We start from the raw sequence: 17223 nt of genomic DNA, 5'->3' as shown, positions 1-17223 counted from the left end.
CCCGCACCTGGAGTACTGTGTCCAGTACTGGTCGCCGTACCTCAAGAAAGACATGGCGGTACTTGAGAGAGTCCAGAGAAGAGCAACTAAGCTAATAAAGGGTATGGGGGACCTCTCATATACTGACAGACTGAAAAAGCTGGGGCTTTTCTCCCTGGAAAAGCGACGACTCAGGGGAGACATGATAGAAACCTTCAAGATCATGAAGGGCATAGAAAAAGTGGATAGAGACAGATTTTTCAAACTAAGAGGAACCACAAGAATAAGGGGGCACTCGGAGAAATTGAAAGGGGAAAGGTTTAGAACAAACGCCAGGAAGTTCTTTTTCACCCAGAGGGTGGTGGATACATGGAACGCGCTGCCGGAGGATGTGATAGGCAGAAGTACGCTACAGGGCTTCAAAGAAGATCTGGACAGGTACCTAGAGGACAAAGGGGTACAGATAGGAGTAGAGGTAAGGTTATAGGGACAGGATTAGAGGTAAATTATAAAATTAGTCAGAGACCACTGTTCAGGCAGTGGGCCTGATGGGCCGCCGCGGGAGCGGACCGCTGGGCAGGATGGACCTCTGGTCTGCCCCAGCGGAGGCACTTTCTTATGTTCTTATTTCTTTTTTTACTGTGCTATGTGTAAGCCATTTATTTTTGTTATATTTTTATGATAATTTATAGACCTCAGTGTTTACCTTTACTGAGTTGAAATGCAGTATACCAAGGCTCTGAAGAAACTAAACTGAGCTATACATGGGCTTTCTTGGGGATGATATTCAAAGTGATTTAACCAGCTATATGCAGCTCCTGGTTGGTTAAATCACTTCTTTGGGGCTATCTGCTGATAGTCAGCAGCACTTTGTGACAGACAGGACCCTGTCTCATCCCCAGACTCTACTGCTAACCTGCATTATGCTAAGCCAGTGCCTATTCCCAGAGAAAGGAAAAGCATTATAAAATCTTACAAGCAGGCAATAGGCACAGCAGAAAGGCAGATCAGAAGACCTAAGGCAGCAGCAGCTCAGGATTCTAGTGTATTTCCCTATTATTCCTTGTTCCAACCTGCAGAAAGGAAAATTTCCTTTAACCCTGCAGTATTACAGCCGACACACACAGGATTAAAGACAGGGGAGGAGTCAGGAGAGCTGACTTGCAGCAGGTAGAGCAGGAGCCCGGGAGAGATTAAATCTCTACAGTTGAATGCAAAAGGGAGGAGGAACAAGCCAAAATGAACTCTTTGCAGTGCTTGCCAGGAAATTATGGGAGAATTTATAGGCCAATTCCTCTACCACGTTGGTCAAGGCAACTAGAAACCCCCAGGCAAGAAAGCAACTCATTTCCTAGGGAAAGGTTAGCTTGGGAGGGGGAGAACTCTGAGACAAAGTTTACACAAGCAGGCTGGGGGAAACCTGGCTTCTCACAAAGTGGGGGAAGGGGAGTTACAAGATAGAGAAAGTACTGCTATGGAACTAAATGAGCAGGGTTTTGAATTGAATAACTTAGATTATGATATGGAAGGTGGTTATGGACCAGAGCAAGGGGTTTTGGAAGAAAGTATGAGTGAATAGAGCTGTGTAACTGTAAAACCGTCCTGTTTGTACTTGTAAACAGTGATCCTGTGCTAGGAAACTAAAACGGAGGTTTAATTGATTGTTTAGGGACAGGAGTGTGCATGCAGTGGTGTACCAAGGGTGGGGGGAGGAACCGCCCCGGGTATATGCCCTAGGGGGGGTGCACAGCCAGCCTGGTCCGGAACCTCCCACACTGCTCTACAACAGGACCTGCACCTCAGCGCGGCTGCCATACTTATTCTGGACCAGAGTCAGCAGCCGAGCTGAAGTGCAGGAAGGTACCGCGATGACTGTGTCTGCTGCCTCTGCTCCGGAAGACATAAGTGACATTGGAGGGGGTGGACGGCAGACGCAGTCATCGCGAGACCTTGTCGAAACTCCCTGCATCTGCCGGTTCACCCCCTCTTATGTCACTTATGTCTTCCGGAGCAAAGGCGGCAGATGCAGTCATCGCAGGACCTTGTTGGTTTGGAGGGAGAGAGAAAGGTAGCATAGAAGGGTGGTGGAGGGAGAGAAAGGGGGCAGGGTGGTATGGAAGGGTGGTGGAGGGACAGAAATGGGGGCAGTTGCTGATGGAATTGGTGTGCAGGGAAAGAGGTGAGAGATATAAGGGGAAAGGATACTGGAGGGAATTGGGTTAGAGGAAAAGAAAGAGGGCAGATGCTGAATGAAGTGAGGGGAAAGGAGAGGAGAGAGTGAAATGCCAGACCATGGGTGTGTGGGAGAGGAAAGGGAAGAAGAGGAGAGAGATGCCACACCATTGGAGGAGGGAAGGGAAGAAGATGGATGCCAGATCAATGGGGGTGAAGGGAGAGATGGAAGGGGGAGGCATAAAGTTTCTTGAAGGGGCATAGAAGGAGAGAAGATGCCATATAGAAGGGGCAGACAGTGGTTGAAAGGAAGAGAGTGACAAGAAGATGAGGAAAGCAGAAACCAGAGAAGACAAGGTAGAAAAAATTTTTCTATTTGTTTATTTTTTGCTTTAGGGGAGATGCATCGCTGTTTCTGTGGTGTTGCATTGTATGCAGAGTCCAGCTTCGTGGTGGTTAAATTTAACCTTTGTATATGTATTTCTATTTTATCCCTCCTTTTACAAAACTGTAGAGCATTTTTTAGTGCTGGCCTTGGTGGTAGCTCCAACCCTCAGAATTCTATGAGCGTCTGAGCTGTTACTACCGTGGCTAAAAACCACACTACAGTTTTGTAAAAGGGGGAGGGTTTAGTTTGTGATTACATATTCCATACTAGGCATAGTATGATTACATATTTCATACTAGGCATACTTCCATACGGAAGGTGTACAGGATCCATATTCTGTAATTGGGTGGAGTATGTTCCCACCCAGACTGGCCCTGAGTTAGGAACAGAGGGCAGTGCTGTGAGATATTTTTGCTCTGTGGAGCTGGGGCACTTGTGAGAGTGTCCTTTGAATGACTGCAGCTATTAAAAGCAGTTGGAAGTTTGGCTAAGGTCAGGACAATAGCCTAGTAGTGCCTGCAAGCCAAGGAAAATGACTTTTTGTCACTTGTTGAGGGGCTATAGAACTGTGCTAAAATTGCAGTCTCTGGGACAAAGACTGGATGAAATAATTTTGCTTTATTTTGAGAGATATGATAAAAGCCTGAGCTTGTGGGACATTATTGAAGCGAAAGCTGTATTTTGGCTGCAAGGACTAGTTGAGGGAGCAGCCGGGATATTTTGGGTTTTGCTTTCCCTATATGGAAAAAATAATGAGGAAAACAAAGTGGTTTTCTTTTTAGACATAAGGACTGTCTTATTTCCATTGACACTTTGTGGGGACTAGATCCAAGTGCTCTTGGTGGGTGTTTGGGGCCTTGCCTGCTTGCGGGTCCTGGACCCCGCCACAACTTAAACTTAGGGCCTGATTCTTTTTAGGACGCCGATCACTTGTAATTCACGTCTACATTGCTGAACAGATGCCTTAAATGTATTCCAGCATTTTGCAGGCCTACATTTAAGGTATCTGTCACACCTATGGAGTTTTGTAGGCGGTTCTACTTCAACTCATTTAAATCCAAAATAGCCCCATCTTAAAGACTTGATGAAGACCATTAGTATAAGGGATAGCTGGCTGCATAAATCCGAATATTCAGTGCTGGTGCCTGGCCAGGGAAGGACACTGGATATTCAGGAATAATGCCGGCAGCTAAAAAAAGTGCTCACTGCCACAAGGTGAATATTGACCCCCTTCATTTGTATCACAGAGTTTTATTTATTTGTTTTGTCCTTATCTCTATGAGGTACAATTTATATTTCTCCCACTAAGAAGATTTTGGCTTAAACATAGCATTTGGGATTCATTACACTCCTTTCCTTGGCATCACTGCCTTTATTTTTATTCAGTGAACAAATCAACATACCTTATTCCATACAGTGCTTAACTGCCAGTTAATTCCCCATTCAGAAGGAATTATTGCACAGTCCAGTATACTGCAGTACAATTTAACAAAGCAACTTTCATTCATATAGCATCACAAATGTTTCACAATTACACAGAGCTAGCATTGAGTGTGGTGCAATTTACAGAATGTATGAAAAAAACAGTCATCCAAGAAGAAATTCAAGCATTTGGACCAGGATAATAGGACAGAGTTTAACAGGGAGGATTGATGATCACAGATGAAGGAGGTTCTCAACGGCATCTGCAATGGGAAGGAGAATTAGTAAGACAGAAGGGGGAAAAAAAATGCTTCTGATTTTACTTTCGGGCCAGATGAGAAAGCTTATGGTAGAGCAGAATCAGTTGTGGGATAGTTTCCTATAGTCAATCTTACTTACAGTTAGAGGGGTTTTCATTTTCCTGATCCATATCATTGGTTAATATGTGAGACACCGCATGTTTCATGTCGTCACTTCCACATTCCAACAAATTGCAGGATCAGATTTTCACCAATGACACATTGGTAACCTTAATGTAGACTGTAGTATGTTTTAGTTGCTTTGCATAACAAATTTACCACAGAAAGCATTCTTTCACATGGTGTGTAGTTTATTGAATTGTGTCAGCTAAGGGTTAAAAGGGATTTTTTTTTTTTTTTTTTAGTTTGACTGTAGGTCCTCTGGCCCGCAGGCCACAGTCACATTAGCAACTGAAAATTGGATAACGACAGTACAATGACAAATCCAGGTTGCCTGCAATAAGGTGCTAATCCCTTTGCTTTAATATTGGAGCAGCATGTAATGATGTTTAGACATCACTCTAGTTTACTGACGACCCCACTGGGGCCTGCAATAGAACCTTACAACTGTCTAACAAGACATCAGGTGATTCTCGTCACCACAGCAACGGACACTGGAATCTAATCTTCCCTCCATCCCTTTCAGGACCCAATAACACCTAGATTGTATAAGTGACCCATCATTGCTTGGTAACTCAAATCAATTAACGTTAATTCGCACAATGCTATGATGTATTGTGATCACTTTCATTTCAGAGAAGGGGGAGAAATTGCTATAATTCACCTACAATGAGGTTGTCCATGCTGCTGAGGTATTAATTGGGTGTCCATATTAAATGGAAAAGGAGCACAGTAGTGAAAGGAAAGTGGATGAGTGACTCTCTTGGCTGCTATTGACCTATCAGAAGAAGGCAATGCCCTTTTCCTTTGCTTTTATCTATTACAGTTTTTCCTATTGCGTGTCAAGTTGATGTATTATAAAAAATTCATTTGGTGACCTTTCACCCCCACAGCAGATTAAACAATTTCACTTGGATGGCATCATTAACAGGACCCTGCATTTAATGATGATTTCTCTAAAAGGCCACGGAGATTCGATTTTAAGCTAACAGATTTATTGCACTATTATAACATATCGTAAAAAACTGTACCACCTACAGTATGGTTTTAGGATAGAAACTGTTTAAGAGTTCATGGGCGACTGAAAGTGGTATTACCTTGGGATATACCGAAGTAGGATATCTCTGACATATGATGCTGTTTACATTTAATGATAGATTTTCCAAACAATAACTCAGCTGTGCTTGAGAAGTGGCTGCTGCTCTGTCAAAGACTGACTTTACATAATACGAAAAAGAATCAAAGAAGGATTAGATAGATTTATTTGCTTTTCCTGCTGTCTCTTGTATCGATGATATAAACCTTCACAGTCCAAGATGGAGTGCAGTAATAAAGATGCGTTCAGCATTATAATGGACAGTAGGTAAAACCAAATATGCAAAGCCAAATATGCCTAGTTTCAGCCTAGTTTAATATAAGACATTAAAAAAATCAATGTTTTTAAGTTTTTAAAGTCAATTATGCAAAAACAGAAGCACTCTGGAATAGTCCAGCACTGAACGAAAAAAAAAAAAAATGACCTGCTTCTCTCTGCAGTTTATACAGTATGATTGAAGGACTCAATCTACTCAGTTTGAGATCAGAGAGAATCTATGGCAAAAGGACAATGAATTTAATACTGCTAAAACCGGAGCTAAGGGCACAAGGGAGGTCAAACAGCAATAGATCCAGAGATAATGAGAAAACTTACCTTGCTGTGAGTTATGGGGAAAATTTTATATAGTGTTTTTCATGAGTAAAACATGTTTTACATGTAGAAAAGGAATCTTATAAAATTATATGGCGGTATACATGCAGGCATACCAAAGATAGCTTCTGCTTGTATATACAGGCACTCCAGTTTAGGGTGGAGCTGGAGTTGCTGATGTATGTGCATATTTTACAAAATACATGTACGCATATGTAACACACTTGCTTTGAGACCACTTGTGTGCAATTCTGAAAGCCTATTTTGTAAATACGCATAAAGTCCTCTATTACCTTTATAAAATACTACCAGGAAATTGAAACAACTCTGTATAGAAATTATACTCAACACATTATTGCTAATGGCTATTAATATTTATGACTTATTTGGACCATCATATAGAGGGAGCATATATCACCACGGCTGGGATTGCATAATGCGACTACTTCCTTGATCATTACATTATGCCGTTCCAGCAGTGGTGACATAAACTCTCTCTATGGTGGTGCAAATAAGTAATAAATATTAATAACTATTATCACTAATGTGTTGAAGAATATCATTTCTATAAAGAGTTGTTTGGATTTCCTGGAAGTATTAAATCTTCTCTGAGATATTTTAGCATTTATAAAATAGGCATTAATACTTTTAGCCATTCTTTTATGAAATTGCCCTCTATCAGGGCAGTTCTTTCAGCTAGATGTTATCCATGTAAATATTTAGATTGTGTGCTCTTGTATATGCCAAATGGGGCCTCACTAGAGACTTATATAACAGCATTATCACCTCCCTTTTTCTACTGGCCATTCCTTTTCTTATGCACCCAAGCATCTTCCTGTCTGCACCCAAGCATCTTCCTGGCTTTGACCGTCGTTTTTTTTTCTACCTGTTTTGCCACCTTGAGATCATCAGACATAATTGCCCCCAAGTCCCGCTTTTCTTTCATACACAGAAGTATTTTGCCTCCTATACTATACCATTCTCCTGGATTTTTGCAGTCTAAGTGCATGACCTTGCATTCGTTTGCATGAAATCTTAGATGCCAATTAACGGACCATTCTTCAAGTTTCACTTCAAGTCTCATGCTATCCACAACCTCTGGGGTGTCTAACCTATTAGAGAGCTTGGTATCATTTACAAAATGACAAACTTTGCCAGAAAGTCTTTCAGCAATATCTCTCACAAAGATGTTAGAAAGAGCCAACCCAAGGACAGATTCTTGCAGCACTCCGCTAACAATGTCTTTTTCCCCTAAGCAAGCTCCATTTACTGCTACCCTTTTGTTTCCTTCCACTTAACCAGCTTTTAATCCAGTTTGTCACTTTAGGGTTCATACCGAAGGCATTCAGACCCGGATTCTGAAATGACATTTTTAACTGAGTTTCAAGATGCCTATCTGTATCTAAAAAATCGGTGCTGGAATTGTGCCTCCACAGGCACTTTAGGCCACCTAATGCAACTGTGGGTGTGGCTAATACCAGAAGTGGTGTTAGGCAGCCTAAAGTTCCTACAGCAGTGCAATTTACATCATAGGTAGGTGCCAGAAACGTAAGCCAGGAATACCCTGACCTACTTTTCTGGCACCTACCTTTGCTGGAGGCGCGATTCTGTATCCAGCGCCATCGCATGATTGAGACGCGATCCGTGGCCACTTTTAAGGTGGCTTCCAATAAAGGCACTGGTTACAGAATCTGGACCTCAGTTTATTTATCAATCTCCTATGCGGCAATCTCCTATGTGCCAAAGGCTAAAGTCCAAGTACACCACATCTAGTACTCTTCCATATCCCATGTGCCATATCCCATGTGCCCATGTTCCGTATCCCATGTCATGTGCCATTTGCCCATGTTACATATCTAATGTGACCATTTATTTTTTTCATCAAAACAGGACATCTATTAATATTCAGTCCTGCCCCCAATCCCGCCCTAGCTATACCCCCAGCCCTAGCCCCGCCCCCAATTTCTTCCATTCATTTTCATGTACACACAATATCTTATTAATTCATAATGGTAAACATAAAATATTTTTTTAAAAAAACCCACAAAGCACACTATACGCAGAGAAAATGTTAATTATCATTTACGAGTTTCAGGTTTTTTTTCAAAGATGTCAAGGCAGATTACTTTAAAATATGCAATGTCACCTCAGTAACTATAGAAAAATAGACAAATATTGTGCAAAATATAGACAGCAGATATAAATTATCAAAACAGACACATTTTGATCACTAAATTGATAATAAAATCATTTTTCCTACCTTTGTTGTCTGGTGATTTCATGAGTCTCTGGTTGCACTTCCTTCTGACTGTGCATCCAATCTTTCTTTCTTTTGCATCCAACATTTCTTTCACAATCCAGCCCCATCCCCTTTGGGTCCAGGTCTCTGTCTCTTTTCCCTCTTTTGCAGTGTCAGTTCTCCTTTTTACCTTTGTTTCAGGTCTCCCTCTCTCTCCCCCTCTGTCTGAACCTCCCATAGTCCTGCATCTGCCTCCTGTCTTTCCCCTATCGCCCAAGCCTTTTTCTCTGTAGTCTTTCTAATGTGCTTACACCCCCCCCCTTTCTCTGCCTCTTTCTCTCCTTCTTTTCTCTTTATCCTCCTTTTTTCCCTTCAGATCTAGTATCTGTCTCCTTCCTCTTTTCCTCCTCCCAGGTCTGGTATCTGTCACCTATCTTTCCCCCCTGCTCTGGCATCTATCTCTCCGCTCCCTTCCTCCTGTTCTTCCCTGGTCTTCCTTCTCAATTTATTTTCTGCCTCTGTCTAAATTCTTTTTTACTATTCAGTCCTCAATTTCCCTCTTTCACTGTGTCTACCTATAGCTTGCCACCTCTTTCCCTCACCCCTTCCAGTAACTAACTCTATCCTCTTCCCTCAATCCTGCATGCACCCTTTTTTCTTTCTCCTCCCCACTTCCTTCCAGCGTCTGCTTCCCTGTCCCCCACACTTCCATTCAGTGTCTGTTTCCCTCTCTCTACCCCTTCCATCTACTGTTCACCTTCTGTCTCGCCCCTTCCATTCACTGCCCTCTCTGCTCTTTCCATCCAGTGTCCGCCCTCTCTTTCTCTCTTCCATTTGGCATCTTCCCACTTTCTATGGTCCTTCCATAAACTATCTATCCTGTGCCCCTTCTCTCCTTTGTACATGATTGATTTCAGCTCTGTCACCTCTCCATTTTTCTCTCTCGGTCACCACCCCCTCCCCTATGCTCTGGCATCTCTCTCTTCTCCTTCCTTTTCTTCCCACCCCACGGTCTGGCATTATCCCTTCCCTGAGGACTATGAATGGTGGCTGGCTGGGAGGGGGTAGGAAAGGAAAGGGATTTGGGGGGCAGGAGGAATATGGAAGCTTCAAAAAAGAAAGTTATGTGGGTCCCAGATGATAACTGTCTTATGCAGACCCTGACTGAATATCAGCCAGGACTCGCATAAGCCCCAGCAGCCCACATCAGGCAAATTTGCCCCCAGTATTCAGTACTGGGGCTTGGACATGGCCTGACACTGAATATCTGGGGCTAATTTAGCCAATCATGGTCAGCGTTTAAATAAAAAACGCTGATCACCACCAGCTGACTATCAGTCAGTGTGGGGTTTTTTTTTTCCGGTAGATGTACATACAGGTGGAGTTTGGGTAGATCTTGTGTAAGAATCACATGCATATAAGTTACATAATAGTAGGCACATACACCTATGCCAGCTCTGTCATCAGTGGCATAGTAAGTAGGAGGGTCTGCCCTGAGTGCCATCTTGGTGGGGGCACCAGCAGCCATCCTCCTCTCTGCCCCCTGCTCCTTCCTGACCCTCCCTGTTGCACACCCCTTCCCTTCCGTCATTTAACTGTGCAGGAGAGGCTTCAGCCTACTCACTGTATACTCACTGAACGCTTCTCATACAATTTGTCCTACCTCACTCCCATTAAGAGGAAAAGCATATGCACTACTCATAGTTAGAGTTATTCTGTAACTATGCTCCCATATTTAGATGCCTGGAGGGCACCGCTATGACAATTATTCTATGTCACATACAGTGACGTAGCGAAGATGAGTGGAGCCCGGAGCGGTAGTGCCCCTCTCCCGCCCTCTTCTCTGCTCCGCTCCTTCCCAGTTCCCCCACCACATGCGTGCCCCCCTTCCCAGCGCGAGCAGTAGCAATGACCCTGCCTAAAAGATCCCAACAATTGCGCACCTCCCCGAGCCACCATTCCCCCAACCCCAAAAAGATGTTAGGAGGGAAGCCCACTCTCTCCTACCAGGAAAGATCTTCCCCCTACCCTCCACCCCCCCTGAAGAAAAAAGCAGGAGGGATGCTCACTCCCTCCTACCATGAAGGCTCCCACCCACCCGCTTCCTCCTCCCTTCCATGAAAAAACAGCAGGAGATGCCCTCTCCTTCCTGCCACCGCAGTTCTTCTTCCCCCTCCTGGCCCCGGTGCTCGTACCTTAAAGTTGGGAGCAGGAGGTACCGAAAACACCTCCTACTCCTACTCCTACTCCTACTCCTACTCTGCTCACTACGCCACTGAGCCTTAGGCCTCCTCTGCTGCAACATGTGATGCATGGGGAGGGGCTTAAGGCCCTGATTGGCATGTGCTAAATTGGTTAGTGCTCCTTGATGAATTCCTCCCTTAGTCATATAGGGAACCAAGGAAAAGAATGTTTTTTTATTTCTCTGTTGGGTCCCAGTGTGTAATGAGTTAGCATATTTAATTAAATTCAAGAGACCTAGAAATGTGTGTGTGAGATACCTAAATTATACTCATTATCACAATATTCATCATTGTTTGAGAGTGTTTTCTGTTTTCATGATCGGTATAATTGAATTTTCTATTACTGAATAATCCAAGTTAAAAATATATACAGTATAACAATAGACCTCACTGTTCAGGTCTGAGAATGGAAAACTGGCAAGCCAAACTGAGCTAGGGAAGGAGAAGATACAAGGAAAAAAAGATGGAGTAAGGCAAAATGGAGAAGAAAGGGAAAATGTTTCTATCAAAAAATATATCCTATAAAATAACAAATAAATAATAAATAATGCTCAGTGATAGCCAATAAGAACTCCAAAGTATAAGGACACAGGCCTCTGCCAGTTCAGGCTTATATACATCATAGCACTCCTCCCTTCCTACCACTAAACAGCTAAAGTTCTAAAAGACTAAAGCTCTAAATAAATATTGAACAAAGGGGGGTACTTATCTCTGCTGGAGTTATCATAAGGTCCAGGCCTCTACTGCTAATCCAAAAAGTGCTATGTGCTCATCCAAACAGTTCAAAAAGAAATAAAAGAAAAAAACCAAAAATATAAAATCCACATGTTATCCAAGTCAATCCTTCATCACAAAATCCATCTGAAGTGTTCTGCTTCTCTTCCAAAACTTCCTCATTGTCCAGAATTAGCACATGAGCCCTTTTCGCCACCTATTTTGTGGATGGTAAGGGCTCAGGTACTAATCCTGCACTAATTAGTTAGCACACACCAATTTATATGCATTAACTATTAACAATTAAAACATTAACGGTTAACAATTAAAACATTCATAAGAGTTAAAGGACAGTACAGTTACAAATGCATTCAGTTACATCACAATCACATAGTAATTGAGTCCACTTAATTTATGTCAAAAGCTCAACAGATTATCCATCTCCACTGAATAAGGTGCGATAATTACAATTCAGGTTTCTTATCAAATATGCCTACTAGCAAATTAGTGCAGAAACACCTACTATCTGCCCTCCTCCTCCTATATGCCCCATCACAAAAAAATTAAAACATATTTTTTGGTACGTGGTTTATGCATTCAATTCAGAATTAAAAACAAAAAAAAATAAGAAAAAACTGCAGATCAAAATGTATGAGATGCAGGCTATGTTTATTTATACCACATATTAATGCAGTTACTGATATCACCGGAATTCCAAAGTAGGTCTAAAAAATGATTATGATTGCTACGTGATGGTCTATCATTAGGTGGACTCGAAATGATAGGTGCATTAGTGGTAATCCGGCTTGTTAAAGGAGAGGTATATTCCTCATCTGAACAGCTTCTTATGCGTTTTCGTCCTCTATCCTCTATATGTGTTTTTTTAGGGACCCGAGTATATGTTTTATGGTCCCTATTCTGTTTTTTCTGTGTCCTATTATTTCTAGAGGTGGATCTATACGATGATCTCTTTCTTTGATAAACTCTTGATTTGCACCAAGGGTATATACTACTATTTTGATAATCCACATTGTCACGTTTAAGTTTGTCCATTTTGTTAGCTTTGATGTCTTTCTTGTATTCTGTCATCTTGATGTTAACGTCTTGTATAATGTGATCAAAACCTGAGTCTTCTTTTTTGACGTACTCAAGTTTATCCTCAAGTTTAGTTCTAATGATATCTGACTTCTGTTTAGAAGTTTCTATTAGAAGGATCATAAGATCTAATGAACATTTGTTCAAAATATAACACCATTTGTCCAGAAAAGCCTGGTCATCATTGTACATAGTTTGGCCTTTCATAATCTGTAATTTTCTTGGGATCATTTGTTTCCGGCAATATTCGAGTAAGAAAGCATAATGGAGGTCTGCTCTAATGACTTCCCTATTCAACATGATCTCCTTCCAGGTATCAAAAAGTGATGATGAATCGTCATTGTACATAGTTGGGCCTTTCATAATCTGTAATCCTCTTGGGATCATTTGTTTCCGGCAATATTCGAGTAAGAAAGCATAATGGAGGTCTGCTCTAATGACTTCCCTATTCAACATGATCTCCTTCCAGGTATCAAAAAGTGATGATGAATCGTCATCGTCCTCTTCTATAGCTGGTTGTTCCTCCAGTAGATTACTGAGCCTTTCTTCCAGAAAGCTAAATACATGGTCCCAGGTGGAGAAGGCCATGTTGGATGAAGGACCAACAGACAACACACAACAAACAGATCCAACAAAGTCTGCAGTACAGTAGGCAAGAAAAAACTGCAGATCAAAATGTACAAGATGCAAATTCAGAATTTGCCACGGGATACCTCAGCACATCCCACAGTAAGCCCTTTTTAAGTTGTGGTAAGCACTTGCTAGTGCTTACTGCAGCTTAGTAAAAGGAGTCCTATGTAAGTTACATGTGAATAACACTTAGGCATCCTGATGGCACTTTTACCATATGTTGTACTTAAGTGCTAGTATATATTATATATAATAATATGCACCAAAAGTGTCTAAATGTGGGCACCTAGATTATAAAACTGCTCTTCATAAGCATCTTATGGTTATAAGACCTGAGGTGACGTACAGATTTTCAGTTTATCACCCCTGTTCCACTCAAATTAATCCCCCCCCCCCCCGCCCACTCCCTTCGGGAATGCCTACCATGGTTTGTATGAAAGGAAATATGATTGCAATCTATCAGAAAGAGAGCATTTTTTGCGTGGCCACAAAGCTGTGATTATTGTATTAGATAACTCTTATGTGGATTTGAACATGGTGTTACAGAAGTAAGGCCATGCCGGGGAGGGACCTGAGCCAATCAGGGATGCACTGGGGTCTGATCCAACAAGGATGTTATGGGAGTGGAAGGGGTGATCGGAAGGCAGGGCGCTTGGTTATGGGGGGGAATTCAGGGGGTCCCAGTTTTGGCAGTGGAGGGGGGCACATATGGCCACGCCACTGCTGCCAGCCATGTTTTTTAATAGTATTCCTCATTTATATGCTCAAGCGATTACCTCATTGTTGATTATGAGCGCAGAGAGCGACTTGGTAAATATTTCCTTAGAACTTACACTAGATATCATGGTGCCTCTCCATAAATTACATGATGTATAATTGTTAACATTTTGTACTCAATACAAAATATAACAGGTAACCAATGTAGCTGTTTCAATACTGGAGATATATAAAGCATGATTTCCAGTTTTTATTTATGATATTTCATCAAAGTAATAAGCAAACTATATAGGCCATATAGTCTTTATTTGCCTTCATTTTTCTCTGTTAAATGCATCTGCGAGTCCCACAAAGAAATCATGGTATTTGCAATTACTTGTTCCTTATAAGTGACCAACACTTTATTAACCTCTAGTCATCTGTTATTCACACAAAGAGCTCTGTGGTTTTATTCTAACAAAATGCAGAGGCTTCAATTATAGTTTCTTTGTATGTTTACCTTTAATTGGAATTAATCAGATATATATTTCTTCACATTTCTTGCATGTGAAACAAAATTTCAGTGGAGCAAAAGTTGGTAGTTTCCTGTATGTGCAACCATATAAGATGTATATCCAAATTCAGCCCTCAGATGGAGAAGTAGAGAAAGCGCTTCCAAGTCAACCAAAAATCATGTTTATAGACAAGTGGGTAAGAACCTTGGTTTTGTTTTAAAGTTATGTACTGTTTCCTTTGTTTTCTAGTATCACAGCAACTCTCATGAGCCATAATATCTTACAAGAGATATATCAAGATAGTTTCAGTTGCTCTAAATCTGCCTCCTTCCAGTTATAATATTTTATATTGGTACTCATTAGCTCATATATAAAGCTGACTTTTTCTCATTCTGTGCTGTGGCAAAAATAAGCACCATAGTCTAAAAAATTGGACCTGATATTTAAAAGGTCTTCCATGTATGGGTTATTAGTAGCATTATCTGGATAAGGCTGCTGAAAATCACTACAGACTACTTGATATTATCCTGATAGAATCTAAGCAATCCAGGACAGAGCCTGAGCAGAGGCAGGATTTATCCAGAGATCAGTAATATTCAGCAGTAGTATCCTAATAACTAACTGGATAACTTAGGACAGTGGTAGGCAAACTCATTAGTCAAAAGAGCCAAAGGTCTGTCTTCACCTCTAGTATCATAGAGGACTTAGATCTTCACCTGTATACACCTGTCTTCCTCAACTTCCTTCTGACTGTGCATCCAATATTTGCACGCTTCTAGGTATCATCATTGAGGATACGTTAAAACCTTTAGCTCAGTGTGCAGCGGCAGCTAAGAAAGCAAATAGAATATTAGGAATCTTGAAAGGAGTGGAAAACAATGAAGAAAATGTTACCTTTATATTGCTGCCGCACCTCGAATACTGTGTGCAATTCTGGTCACTGTATCTCATGAAAGATATGGCAGAATTAGGAAAGGTACAAATAAGGGTGATGAAAATGATAAAGGAGATAGGATGACTTCCTAATGAGGAAAGGCTAAAGTGGCTAGGGCTTTTCAGCTTGGAGATAAGAAGGCTCAGGGGAGATATGATAGAGGTCTATAAAATACTGAGTGGAATAGAAAGGGTAGTTGTAAATCACTTGTTTACTCATTCCAAAAATACTAAGGACTAGAGGGCATGCAGTGAAGCTACTACAGTAAGTAGTAGATTTAAAACACACTAGAGAAAATATTTATTCATTCACTGTGTAATTAAACTCTGGAATTTGTTGCTGGGTAAAAGCAGTTAGCTTAGCGGGGTTTAAAAAAAAAGTTTGGATAATTTCATAATAGAAAAGTCCATAAGCCATTATTGAGATGGCTTGGGAAAATCCTCTGAATAAGCAGCATAAAATCTGTTTTACTCCTTGGGATCTTGCTAGGTCCCAGTATGGCAGCTCTTATGTACTTATTTGATTAACACATTAGCTTCCAGTTTTCTTTGGTAATTTTGCTGTCACATTGTACAAAATTACCTACTCAGAGGTATCTTATCATCTTCTGGCGATGCAAATGTTCCATGAGGAGAGCAAGCAACAATCTCAAGAGATAGTATAGTGAAATTGTCCTTTGACATTCCCTTGTATAATACTGTTCAGTTCACAAGCTAGGAGGGAATGGAATGTTCATGCAAATCCAGCGATTTGATTGGCTGAACACCCTCTGGAAATAAGATAAGGTTTTACTGCAGTTGTAAAGTCAAGCAATAAACAAAATGCCATAAATCTACATCCCATGGAATTCTTTTGCAATGAATAATCACAGGGAGGGAAAAATGGAGTTGGAAACAGGACCTGAAGCAATGATTTTATCATTCATGTATTAAAATTGCATTTTTTTCATAAAGAAATATTAAATCGAAAAACAAACAACATATATTTTATGTTGACATATGTCATTAATTTTATTAAAGTTCCATGTGCAAACACTTGCAAATCTAAGAAAGTCAAGTTTAAGCTTGGGCCAGACAGCTAGCAAAAAAGATTGTTTTTGTAAGGAAAAATCATACAAATGGTGCTTTATGTAATGTTTCATGCATCTGTGTGGCACCTGCTGATACCCACCCCTATATTGATGATGTATTTTTAGAGTTTTTTGTAGACAAAAGAGTGTTACCCAAGGAAACGTTCCCTCTTTGAAACCTGCTACAGACCCTCTGGGGTCCTTTTACTAACGTGTGCTAACCAATTTAGGCCCTCTTTTACTAAGCTGCAGTATAGGTTTCTCCGATGCTGCTCCAACACTCATAGAATTCTATGAGTGGGCTTTGGGTATACTTAAAGGTGGGTTAGACATGGATGCCTTGCAATAATAATTGAACATTTTGCAAGATGTCTTGGACAGAACTTAGACGTTCAGAGCTAGACCTGTTTTAGAAACGTCTAAGTGCCACAAAGGTGCCCAAACTGACCAGACGACCACTGCATTCATCAAGGTAAGACACCCACACATTATCCCACTGCTCACTGACTCCCTTCCACCACATAAAAATAAAAACAAAAAAGATACATACCTGGCTCTAGAACAGCAGCATCTGGTATGGAGAAGCCTAGCAGAGCATCTGGTGTATAGAGTTATCTGGTAGGTGAGCTAGTGACCACAGATAGGAGGACACAGGCCCATAAGGCACTCTAACCACAGCTTCTATGGTATTAAGCATAAGCCCATCAAAACCCACCCAAACCCTACTATACTGCCATTATAAGTGCTACCTGCAACTCCCCACAGCCATTTCCTATTGGCGATCTACACGGGGCAGGAGTGTAGGAAGATCGCTCCTGTCCTGAAAGCCCGCTAGACCACCAGGTAAGGCCGGGATGCCGGGGGGAAGGCTAAACTGTGGGTTGTTTTTTTTTCTTTTTTTCCCCCTCCCCAAAAAATCACGAATATGTGAAATCGCGATTGCCGAAACCGCAAATGGGGAGGGGGAAGTGTAGATCTTTTTTTTTTTTAAAGGATGTCTAGCGGTTTAAAAATGGGTGTT

At 41.3% G+C, this 17223-nt stretch overlaps 1 protein-coding gene across 12 annotated transcripts in view; it reads left to right on the top strand.

Moving 5' to 3' along the window:
- Positions 1-17223, top strand: part of PKHD1 (PKHD1 ciliary IPT domain containing fibrocystin/polyductin) — an 800857-nt gene that overhangs the window by 714427 nt on the left and 69207 nt on the right. For 11 of the 12 annotated variants that reach the window (XM_033936724.1, XM_033936722.1, XM_033936718.1 and 8 more), the window contains one exon: positions 14269-14395. The exons of the other annotated variant lie outside the window; for it this stretch is intronic. In XM_033936724.1, coding sequence (XP_033792615.1) covers positions 14269-14395 — 127 coding nt within the window. The remainder of the gene's footprint in view (positions 1-14268; positions 14396-17223) is intronic. 12 annotated transcript variants of the gene reach the window in all.

This window comes from Geotrypetes seraphini, chromosome 3 (assembly GCF_902459505.1).
Source record: "Geotrypetes seraphini chromosome 3, aGeoSer1.1, whole genome shotgun sequence".
Classification (NCBI taxonomy): domain Eukaryota; kingdom Metazoa; phylum Chordata; class Amphibia; order Gymnophiona; family Dermophiidae; genus Geotrypetes; species Geotrypetes seraphini.
This window is presented reverse-complemented; position numbering and strand designations above follow the sequence as displayed.